General features: G+C 37.3%; 1 protein-coding gene across 1 annotated transcript in view; it reads left to right on the plus strand.

Annotated features, from left to right (window-relative positions):
* Window positions 1–12,215, plus strand: part of KCNQ5 (potassium voltage-gated channel subfamily Q member 5) — a 433,357-nt gene that overhangs the window by 118,856 nt on the left and 302,286 nt on the right. Inside the window, exon 6 of the mRNA XM_053711999.1 lies at window positions 11,686–11,812. Within this exon, the coding sequence (XP_053567974.1) occupies window positions 11,686–11,812 (127 nt within the window). The remainder of the gene's footprint in view (window positions 1–11,685; window positions 11,813–12,215) is intronic.

The following is a 12,215-nucleotide window of genomic DNA, read 5'->3' on the forward strand; positions in this document are numbered from 1 at the left end:
TTTTAAGGTACAGTGCACTGAAAGCAGCATATTTTGATTTGTATTAGGTGATAATATTAAAGTTTAAACATACGCCGGGTTCTCCCTGTGTACTTTGTCCTTTGTTGCAAACTTTTTCATAGCAGAGAGCTCTCATTATTTCTATGAAAAACATTTTGCCCATTTTCTTTGATAATTACACCAAGACTGTCCATGCGAGGCTAAACATGTTTTTTCACGTTTGTGGTGGTGAACCTTTAATCATTGTCTCTAAGTCTTGTCTCTAAGGGAGTGCGAGTGTTGTCTCACAAAACACATGAGATAGGTGGGGGGGGGTAATATGCACACACTTTTTTTTTAATAATTAGCTTGCTGTATCTGTTTATCTATCAGAAATGTCCAACATTTTTTGTTTTGTTTTTTCATGAGGGGTTGTCTGAGATCAAAGTAAAATGTTTCATTATAACCTCAAGAAGCCATGCAGTGCGTTCAAGTTGCTTGGGAGCAACATGCAGGTCTTTAAAATGTCTGTAAAATACCTCTGTGATCCAAACACAAATACACAATTAAATACAACTTTGGTAAAACGGACCATATGAAAAGAACTAAATCACGTGACAGTGGCCCCCAGGCCATTGATTGGACAACCCTGTGAAATGTATATGAATAATACAGAAGTCTGACAATACAAAATTATACTGAATTTACTTCCTTCAATTTTTTAGCATTTTGATTTAATCTTCACTTTCATCTGTGCTCCTAGGTTTCTACCTATGAAATTGGTTTCATTCCATAGGCATAAAGATATCAGATGCATTAGCTTTAAATGTCAGATTAGATTACACTATGTTATTAGGAAACAGTAATTCAAACTGACGTACTATAATTTTATGCTCCATGACACATATAGTTCCAAATTATTCTGGAAGAATCATAATGTCAGAAACCTTTCTATAAGCACAGACTCCTGCAATTTAAATCTTTGGTTGATAACTAAGTATTACAATCTTAAAAATTTAGATATATTGGAAAATAAAAATGTGATATTTTTTTTTCATTCTACAATTATCAAATATATGCAGTGTACAGTTTCTTCTATAATATCAAGGATGTTACTAAAAAGTTAGTTTGAGGCATAGCTAATACATTTTAATATTATAATCTAAACATCAATTACAGTCCACTTGTCCACTGACAGGTAACCATTATAATTCAAAAGGCCACATACTGTGCAAATTACTTCTAACATTTGTTGCACAGGATATTGATTAACAGCAACCCAGTACAAGACTCATTTATGAAGCAACATATGCAGCTCTGGAGCCCTTGTGTTGGGGGCTGGCACGTGTGAGCCTTCAACAACAATTCAATGAGCAGTGGCCAGAAGACCACTGCTTCTTAACCTCCCTTCCACCAAAGAGATCATCCTGAGCTCTTGTGCAATAATCTTGAATGTAGTTACCGGTGGCAACTGCTGGCAGACAGGTTCCTTCTGGGGGGAACTTGTCCCCCCGTACCTTTGTAAATATACCTCTATGTGTGTGTGTGTAGTATAGATAGCAGGTTAGCCCACGAAAAGGATTGCAGTATATTAACTATTGAAAAGGACATTTTTATTTTTTTTACACATCCACAGTAGTGATCCAGGAGCATACAGCATCTGATTGGTGCATACACTTAAATGGGTATAGTACTCAAAACATTTCTCTGCTGCATCTAAAAAAGAATGATACAGAATGCTTTACAGTGCTCTTTTTTTTTAATAGATAGATAGTCTTCTGCTTAATGAAACCAACTTTTCTGTTAATGAGCATTAGGATCATGTGACCCAGTTGTACATAGTTGAGCGCTGTTTGTATCACATTACACTTAAACAGTTTCTAGTTTCTACTTAACCTTCTTATGTAAAAATAGTTTTAACGTTGTAACTGCTGCTCTTTCATACATATGATAGATAAATATGAGTATTGTGTCCCTTTAATTGTCAGACAAGTGTGCAGATGGCTTATACACATCTATCAGAAGCTCCCAGATCAGCACCTTATACAAATCTTCCTTACCAATATCGAAGTCAATTGTTTTCTTTTAACAGCAAGTACATTGAAAACTTTATTGTGGGATATAGAGTTAACTCTAGAATGTCCGTTTCATAGGAGTGGAAAAGGAGTGGATATGCAGGGCAGGAATGAGAACCACAGGCAAATCCTCATAGCTCATGTTTTCATTCATTCAAATGTATCACATATAGGGCTAAATTACAAGTGAATCACTATTTTAAATGTATGTCTTTAAAGGGGCAAATTTTACAGGTGTACGTTAAATAACCAGCCATTACAATTGGCTGGTTAACGCTACCGCAAGCTTGTGGTAGCATTTTGCACAAAGCGCAATTAACCAGGTCAGACTTCTAGTTAAAAAAAAATCTCCAATTGCATCTTTTTTTTATTTTTTTTTAAATAACTGCAGTCATAAGGGGTTAAAGTGAGGGTATGTTGTGTTTAAAAAAACTGAATAGTGCCTTTACAGTGCCGTCTACGGGGAGTGTATTTATACTGTTAATATATATATATATATATATATATATATATATATATGTGTGTGTGTGTGTGTTAATACATGTATATACTCATATACAGGGAGTGCAGAATTATTAGGCAAATGAGTATTTTGACCACATCATCCTCTTTATGCATGTTGTCTTACTCCAAGCTGTATAGGCTCGAAAGCCTACTACCAATTAAGCATATTAGGTGATGTGCATCTCTGTAATGAGAAGGGGTGTGGTCTAATGACATCAACACCCTATATCAGGTGTGCATAATTATTAGGCAACTTCCTTTCCTTTGGCAAAATGGGTCAAAAGAAGGACTTGACAGGCTCAGAAAAGTCAAAAATAGTGAGATATCTTGCAGAGGGATGCAGCACTCTTAAAATTGCAAAGCTTCTGAAGCGTGATCATCGAACAATCAAGCGTTTCATTCAAAATAGTCAACAGGGTCGCAAGAAGCGTGTGGAAAAACCAAGGCGCAAAATAACTGCCCATGAACTGAGAAAAGTCAAGCGTGCAGCTGCCAAGATGCCACTTGCCACCAGTTTGGCCATATTTCAGAGCTGCAACATCACTGGAGTGCCCAAAAGCACAAGGTGTGCAATACTCAGAGACATGGCCAAGGTAAGAAAGGCTGATGAAACGTCAAGACTGGGCCAAGAAATATCTCAAGACTGATTTTTCTAAGGTTTTATGGACTGATGAAATGAGAGTGAGTCTTGATGGGCCAGATGGATGGGCCCATGGCTGGATTGGTAAAGGGCAGAGAGCTCCAGTCCGACTCAGACGCCAGCAAGGTGGAGGTGGAGTACTGGTTTGGGCTGGTATCATCAAAGATGAGCTTGTGGGGCCTTTTCGGGTTGAGGATGGAGTCAAGCTCAACTCCCAGTCCTACTGCCAGTTTCTGGAAGACACCTTCTTCAAGCAGTGGTACAGGAAGAAGTCTGCATCCTTCAAGAAAAACATGATTTTCATGCAGGACAATGCTCCATCACACGCGTCCAAGTACTCCACAGCGTGGCTGGCAAGAAAGGGTATAAAAGAAGAAAATCGAATGACATGGCCTCCTTGTTCACCTGATCTGAACCCCATTGAGAAACTGTGGTCCATCATCAAATGTGAGATTTACAAGGAGGGAAAACAGTACACCTCTCTGAACAGTGTCTGGGAGGCTGTGGTTGCTGCTGCAAGCAATGTTGATGGTGAACAGATCAAAACACTGACAGAATCCATGGATGGCAGGCTTTTGAGTGTCCTTGCAAAGAAAGGTGGCTATATTGGTCACTGATTTGTTTTTGTTTTGTTTTTGAATGTCAGAAATGTATATTTGTGAATGTTGAGATGTTATATTGGTTTCACTGGTAAAAATAAATAATTGAAATGGGTATATATTTGTTTTTTGTTAAGTTGCCTAATAATTATGCACAGTAATAGTCACCTGCACACACAGATATCCCCCTAAAATAGCTATAACTAAAAACAAACTAAAAACTACTCCCAAAACTATTCAGCTTTGATATTAATGAGTTTTTTGGGTTCATTGAGAACATGGTTGTTGTTCAATAATAAAATTAATCCTCAAAAATACAACTTGCCTAATAATTCTGCACTCCCTGTATACATATACCATATATATATATATATATATATATATATATTTAATTTGCTGCCCAACACTGCGTGACATACACCCTGCGCTGCACTAGGTTCTTTGCCGTGTCTCATGGCATGGGAACGAGGCACCCATTGGAGGCTATGGAATTACACTATCGTGAGCGCAAACCAGACAATGCAAACACTACCTTGAACTTAACTTGTAATACCAGCGCACATTTGTGTGCCCTGGTATTACTGAGTGGAGCACTAATTTGCGCTCCACTCATAGGCCCCTATTTCTCAAGGTCTGGCAGACCTGATCCAACAGTGCAGATCAGGTCCGCCAGACCTCACTAAATACGGCGAACAATCCACTCGCCGTATTCAACATTGCACCAGCAGCTCACAAGAGCTGCTGGTGCAACGCCGCCCCCTGCAGACTCGCGGCCAATGGGCCGCCAGCAGGGAGGTGTCAATCAACCCGATCGTATTCGATCAGGTTGATTTCCGGCGATGTCTGTCCGCCTGCTCAGATCAGGCGGACAGGTTATGGAACAGCGGTCTTTGTGACCGCTGCTTCATAACTGCTGTTTCTGGCGAGCCTCGCCAGAAACACGGGTCATCAAGCTCCATTTGGAGCTTGATAAGTATGCCCCCATTATCTAGACCATAATGTCCATTATAAACTGAATAGTTTCAATATATTTCTTAAATGAATAAATCCAACAGACAGTGCAGCATAACTATTTCAATTTTGTAGACAGTTGATTTAGCAATCCCTAGTGTCAGCATTTTTAAACAGCTTATTACCAGAAACTAATGACTTAAAGCCAAGCAAAACTAATGTCTACTGATAATATTAAAATCCTCTAATAGCTCTTAAATGAGTAAATATTATAATTAATTAAACATGTACAATTCTGAGTAATATTTGATATCAAAGGCAAACTTTAAGATTTACAGTTGTAACTTTTGGAAGGTTTAATTTGTTTGAATTAATTCTAATCTAATTCTAAGAATATGAAAAACTAGTTAAACTAGAGAAAAAGAAATTACGGAATCATTATTTGCAATTCTAATGTTAGAAGAGCAATTCCAGTAGATTTTCAAGATTAATGATATTCCAATCCATCTGAAAACACTATCCATGACAGTTTTCATGTGAGTTTGTTATTTATCCTATTCAGCAGACATGAAATGACATGACATTGTTATATACATCATTAGTTTAAACATAATTAACCCCTTAAGGACCAGCGACGTACCCTGTATGTCGCTGGCCTTTTTTTGGGACTTGATTGTTTTATAGCGCGGTCTTGCCACCAGCGTTGAGACTGCTCTATTCCACAAAGCCTGCTGGAGGGAGTGCATTAATAGCGTGTTCTTGCTAGACTTGTGCTATTATGTCCTGAAAAAACCCTTAACAACCAGTGACATACAGGGTACATTGTGGTCATTAAGGGGTTAAAGGGACATGTTACAGAAAGACAGATATTTTACCTCACAATTTCTTCAGCTCCTCCGTGTTAAATTAAAGTGACTGTGCTTGCACATGCCAAACATCCTTGCAAATCCTGGGACAAGAGTTATGATTGGATGCTTAAAGTCCCTCTACACTGGCTAATGAGGACATTTTGAGGTAAAATATCTTCCTTTTTTACAGAGCAATGTTAATGTGATACTTTCTAGTCAGTTTTTCACAAATATTCTGTATCACTTTCAAGTGTAATGTAATAGACAGTGACACTACTATAAAGAAGAGTATGCACAGATACTGATCTAAAAATCCAGTATAAAACCTGTTAAAAACTTAGAAGCTCCAAGTTTAGCACTGTTGATGAGGTTAAGATGGGACACCCAGTGAAAGGGGTTGGGTGCAGACACTGTCCTCCTCCCCCTTCCTTGCATATGAAAAGACAGATTAGACAAACAGAAGCCAACAATAGACTGTAAACGAATGTATACATCTGATACTTTGGGGCTTGGTTAGGAGTCTGAAAATCTACACAATATTATAAAAAAATAAGCAAAACTAAAATGGATAATGTACAAAACATTTATGCAAAGAAAAATCTGGTGTACAATGTCCCTTTAAAGTGAATGTAAATTTTTAATGCTAAAGTGCCCGGTTTTTAAAAATTCGATTAAAAACAGCGACACTTTAATTCATCAAAATTTACATTTCACTTGTGTTGTAAAAAAATACTTACCTTTTAATTTTGACAGCCGCTCCTGCTTCCTCCGCCCATCGCAAAGCCTCTTCCTGGGTCTAAAATGAGGAATCCGGCTTCCTCCAATCACGGTGTTGAAGCAGACACTGATTCCCCCGGGGTGGAAGCCGTGATTGGAGGATGACCTATCCATCATTTCTGACGTCAAAAATGGCTTGCGACGACCGAAGAAAGCTGGAGCTGCTGTCAAGTTTAAAAGGTAAGTTTTTTTTCACAGTAACATGTCCCTACGTGAAATCAAATCTTCACTTAAAAACATAAGGCAGTCACCATCAATAGTGAATCAAATAAAATCTGCTTCTTTCTTTCTTTCCCTAGGTAGTGTGCATGTTCCTGGAGGACTACATAGTAGCAAAAATTGCTGCCACATAATGCTCTTGCAAATGTATTACATTGTTAAAAGTATCCTTGCAAAACTGCTGCCATATTTGTTCCAGACAGGTGGATGGTCCTGAGCCTAACTACCCATTTAAAAAAAAAAAAAAAGAGAACAAAGTATTTTTAATAATAGATTTAAATTGAAAAGTTTTTTTTTAATTGTTCTTTCAATCAGGTAGATTACGAGTTGTGCGTTCGTGTTTAAACGCTGAAAAAAATTGTAATTTCAGCGTTAAAACAGCCACGCAGCCATTACAAGTCTTGTCGGTATAGCTGTACTGCAAGCCTTGTAGCATGTAACACAACGTCAGTCCCGCACTCGTAAAAATGATGTTTTTTTATGGGACTTCCATAGCGCAGTCATTACGAGTTTTGCGGTGAGGCTAAAAAGCTTGCGTTATACCCTATAACGACAAGATCCGTACCGCCATCTGAGAGTAGTAATGAGTTTTACGCAAAAAAAACTGTTACGTAAAACTCATAATTAAAGTGTTACAAAGTACACTAACACCCATAAACTACCTATTAACCCCTAAAACGAGGCCCTCCCGCATTACAAATACTATATTAAACTTATTAACCCATAATCTGCTGCTCCAGACATTGCCGCCACTAATACAATTTATTAACCCCTATTCCGCCGCTCCCAGACATTGTCACCACTGTAATAGTTATTAACCCCTAAACTGCCGCCCTCCCGCATCACAAAAACTATTTAAATATTATTAACCCCTAGTCTGCCGTCCGCCCACATCGTCCGCACTATACTAAAGTTTTTAACCCCTATTCCGCCACCCCGACACTGCAGCCACTATAATAAAGCTATTAACCCCTAAACCGAAAGCCCCCATCATCGCAATAAACGAATTTAAACTAGTAATCCCTAAACCTAACGCCCCCCCAACTTTATATTAAAATTACAATTTCTCTATCTTAAATTAAAACTTACCTGTCTAATTAAAAAAACTAAGTTTAAACTAACAATTAAACTAATATAACTATTAAACTAAAACTAACTACCAATTAACGAAAACTAAAATACACATTAAAAAAATCCTAACACTACTATAAAAAATTACAAAGTATATAATTACAAAAAATAAAAAATACTAAATTAAAAAAAATAACAAATACTAAATTACGAAAAATAACAAATGAAATTATCAATAATAAAAACAAATTTCACCTTATCTAATAGCACTATAAAAATAAAAAAGCCCACCCAAAATAAAAAAAAACCTAGCCTACAATAAACTACCAATAGCCCTTAAAAGGGCCTTTTGTAGGGCATTGCCCTAAATTAAACAGCTCTTTTGCTTGTAAATAAAAATACAAAGACCTCCCCAACAGTAAAACCCACCACCTAACGCTAACAAAAACCTAAGCTACCCATTGCCCTAAAAAGGGCATTTGTATGGGCATTGCCCTTTAAAGAGCATTTAGCTCTTTTGCATTGCCCTGAAAAGGGCATTTAGCTTTTATAAGAAAAAGCCCAAACCCTAAACTAAAAAAATAAATAAACCCACCCAAAAAAGTTTTAAAAATCCTAAAACTAATCCCTGAAGAGCCCCTTACAGTTTGTTAAGTCCGGACATCCAGGCGGCGAGAAGTCTTCATCCAGACGGCTTCATCTACATCCATCGCGGGACCGGCAACTTATTTATCCCTGCGGAGGAGGAGCGGTCGATGTGCAGAGGCAGAGGTCCAAGGCGGAGGTCCAGGTGGAGGTCCATCGATCCGATGAATCAGCCAATAGAATGAGAGCTGCTTAAATCCTATTGGCTGATTTGAACAGCCAATAGGATTTTAGCAGCCCTAATTCCTATTGGCTGATTCAACGTTTTCAGCCAATAGGAATGCAATGGTACCCCCAATATAAAAGGGGTACCTTGCATTTCAATCCTCAGTGTGTTGTGGATTATCGCATGAAAAGGACCTCCACGTCGGATCGATGGACCTCCGCCTTGGACCACCGCCTGGACCTCCGCCTTGGACCTTCACCTGGACCTCCGCCTCCACGTATCGCTGCTCCTCCTCCGCAGGGATGAAGAAGATACCGGTCCCTCGATGGATGAAGATGGAGCCGCCTGGAGGAAGATGCCACCGGGATGAAGATCGTTCATTCGGGACTTCAACAACTGTGAAGTTTTTTGGGGTGTTTTTTTTTTTAAGATTAGGGTGGGCACTCTTAAAAGAACTGTATGCCCTTTTAAGGACAGCAAAAGAGCTGCATGCCCTTTTCAGGGCAATTCACATACAAATGCCCTTTTCAGGGTAATGGGTAGATTAGGTTTTTTAGATATTTTTTTTTTATTTTGTGGGTTTGGGGGGTGGGGGTTTGTAATGTTAGTGGATCTTTGTTTTGTTTTTTTGAAAAGAGCTGATATATTTAGGGCAATGCCCTACAAAAGGTCCTTTTAAGGACTATTGATAGTTTATTCTAGATTAGGTTTCTTTTATTTTGTGGTGTTTTTTTTTAAATGGGTATTAGAATAGGAATAATTTTGATTATTTTGGATAATTTGTTTGTTATTTTGTGTTATGCTTTTTTTGTTTTGGGGTGGGTTTTTATTTTCAGATTAGGGGTTGGGCATTTCAAAAAAGAGCTGAATGCCCTTTTAAGGGTACTTCCCATACAAATGCCCTTTTCAGGGCAATGGATAGATTAGGTTTTACTTTATTTTTATTTTGTGGGTTTTGGGGTTGGGGGTTTGTATACTGTTAGGGGGTGTTTGTTTTTCTTTTGTAGGAAAAGAGCTGTTATCTTTAGGGCAATGCCCTACAAAAGGCTCTTTTAATGGCATACAAAAGACCCTTTTAAGGGCCCTTGATAGTTTATTATAGATTAGGCTTTTTTATTTTGGGGCATTTTTTTTGTTGTTGTTTTTTAAACAGGGTATTAGAAATCATTTTTATTGTTTTGGATTGTTTCATTTGTTATTTTTTGTAATGGTAGGCTTTTTAATTTTTTGTAATTTTAGTGTTTTTTATTTTTTGTAATGGTAGTTTTATTTTTTGTAATGTTAGGTTTTAGCTTAAGGTAGTTTAGTATTTATTTCACAGGTAAGTTTGTATTTATTTTAGCTAGGTAGTTAGTAAATAGTTAATAACTATTTACTAACTAGTCTACCTAGTTAAAATAAATACAAATTTACCTGTGAAATAAAAATAAAACCTAAGCTTAGTTATATTGTAGCTAGCTTAGGTTTTATTTCACAGGTAAGTATTATTTAGTTTTAAATAGGTTTTATATTGTTCATAATTGTAACTTTAATTTAGCTCTATTTTAATTATGTTAAAGTTAGGGGTGTTAGGTTCAGGGTTACCGTTACGGTTAGGGTTAGGGGTTAATAGTTTAATTTAGGTTGTTGCGATGTGTGAGGCTGGCGTTTATGGGGTTAATAGGTTTATTTAGTGATAGTGATGTGGGAGGCCAGAGGTTTAGGGGTTAATAGCTTTATTTAGTGGCTGCGATGTCGGGGGGCGGTGGAATAGGGGTTAATAGATTTATTTAGGTGGCAGCGATATCGGAGCAGCAGATTAGGGGTTAATAACATTTTGTCGGTGTCAGCGATGTTGGGGTGGCAGATTAGGGGTGTTTAGATTAGGGGTTTATGTTAGGATCTTAGGTTTAAACTTTACTTTTTTTTCCCCATATACATCAATGGGGCTGTGTTACGGAACTTTTCATTCCGCGATCGCAGGTGTTAGTTTTTTTTTCTGACACTCTCTCCCCATTGATGTCTATGGGGAAAGCGTGCACGAGCACATCAAAACAGCGCTTGTATTTTGTGCGGTATGGAGCTTAACGCAACCATATCGCACGCACAAGCCGGCTGTTTCAAAACTTGTAATGGCAGCGCTATGGAGGGTGAACTAACGCAAATTTTGTTGCGTTCGTGAAATGCTCTCTAACGCGCATAACTCGTAATCTACCTGAAACTGAATTATGAAAGAAAATATTGGGTTTCATATACCCTTAAGAATAATGATATTACATTTTCATTTGTAATTCATGCAACAGTTTATGAGTTGATGGGATTGTTGCATTTGATACAATTTATATATATATATTTATATAGTAGTGTGCCTAACTCACCAAGCATAGAATAAGTGGTTCTAAATACATTTAATATTTTTTCAGCCAATTTGTGTTATCAATGATATATGGAAAAGGCAGTAAATATATTATTTTTTTTTATACATTTTTATGCCAACCTGAAGCTCAGCACCCACAACAAGTATAGTTTGTATTTGTTTCATATATTTTTTCACAAGTGAAAACCAGGGATCAGGCAAGCCCTTTGGGTAGGGCAAGAGGGACACCTCTGGGCCCCACACATTGAGTTTCCCACACTATCTTCAGGAATGAAGGTATGGGAAGGGGCTATGCACATCCTGTATTTAGTTTATGAAGATGTGTTTATGGTATCAGGAGGTGTTATATATAGTGCTATTCTTTATATAGGACACACTGAATGTTGAGACAGGGTTTGGCTATACAGAGGGAGGAATACGGTTTGGCGGAGGGGCCCCAAAAATTTGTCTTGCCCAGGGTCCCACTTAGGGTGGTCCTGCAGGGATGCTTGGAGACCCACAAAACAACCAGGCTACACTTTGTGTGTGTAGGAGTCAGAAGAAGTCATGATTTAAAAAGAACTAACTCAACTTTGAATTATCTGTTTTTAATTCTGCTTTTTATATACAGTACTGTATGTAAATATATAAATAATGCTTGTTGTGTGTTGATTTGTGGCACAGTGGGCCATCAGTTGTTAATGTGGATAAAGGTCTACCTTTCTATATAGATTAACTATACCAGGTCACAAATAAATAGCCATGTACTTCTCATTTGTGGATGCATTTATATATAATTTGGGGCAAAATACTATAACAGATTTATGTTTGCCTTTAAGTATTTCTTTTTCACATTGTTTTTCATTTATGTTTCAGGAATTTGTCATGATTGTTGTGTTTGGAATGGAATATATTTTTCGTATTTGGTCTGCTGGTTGCTGCTGTCGCTACAGAGGATGGCAAGGAAGATTAAGGTTTGCAAGGAAGCCATTCTGTGTCATAGGTAAGAATGTTTACTTTTTTTCTTGAATAACACAGGCAAATAGATGTAACACTTATATTACTATTGAATACTGCTAACAATATAGAGTGCCTCTCTCCACAGAACTGGAAGTCTAAGGGCCCAAACATAAAAGGGTTGTCACAATAGTGCTATGTTATAAAGGTATCCCCATCACAATCAAGATTGCAATCGAAATAAACTTTTCTAATATTACGGATGCACTGTAGTAAAAGTGTTAGTAACATTAAACAAGTTTGGTATGGTGCAATTGTGATATTAGAACTACAGTGTGAACTTGTAACAAATATAAAAAATACAATGTTAAAAAAAAACACCTTCTTTTAAAAACATGTCTTAAAAACCACTCTATTATAAAACCAAACCAAGACATGTTATTAAATAA

This window comes from Bombina bombina, chromosome 4, assembly GCF_027579735.1.
Source record: "Bombina bombina isolate aBomBom1 chromosome 4, aBomBom1.pri, whole genome shotgun sequence".
Taxonomy (NCBI): domain Eukaryota; kingdom Metazoa; phylum Chordata; class Amphibia; order Anura; family Bombinatoridae; genus Bombina; species Bombina bombina.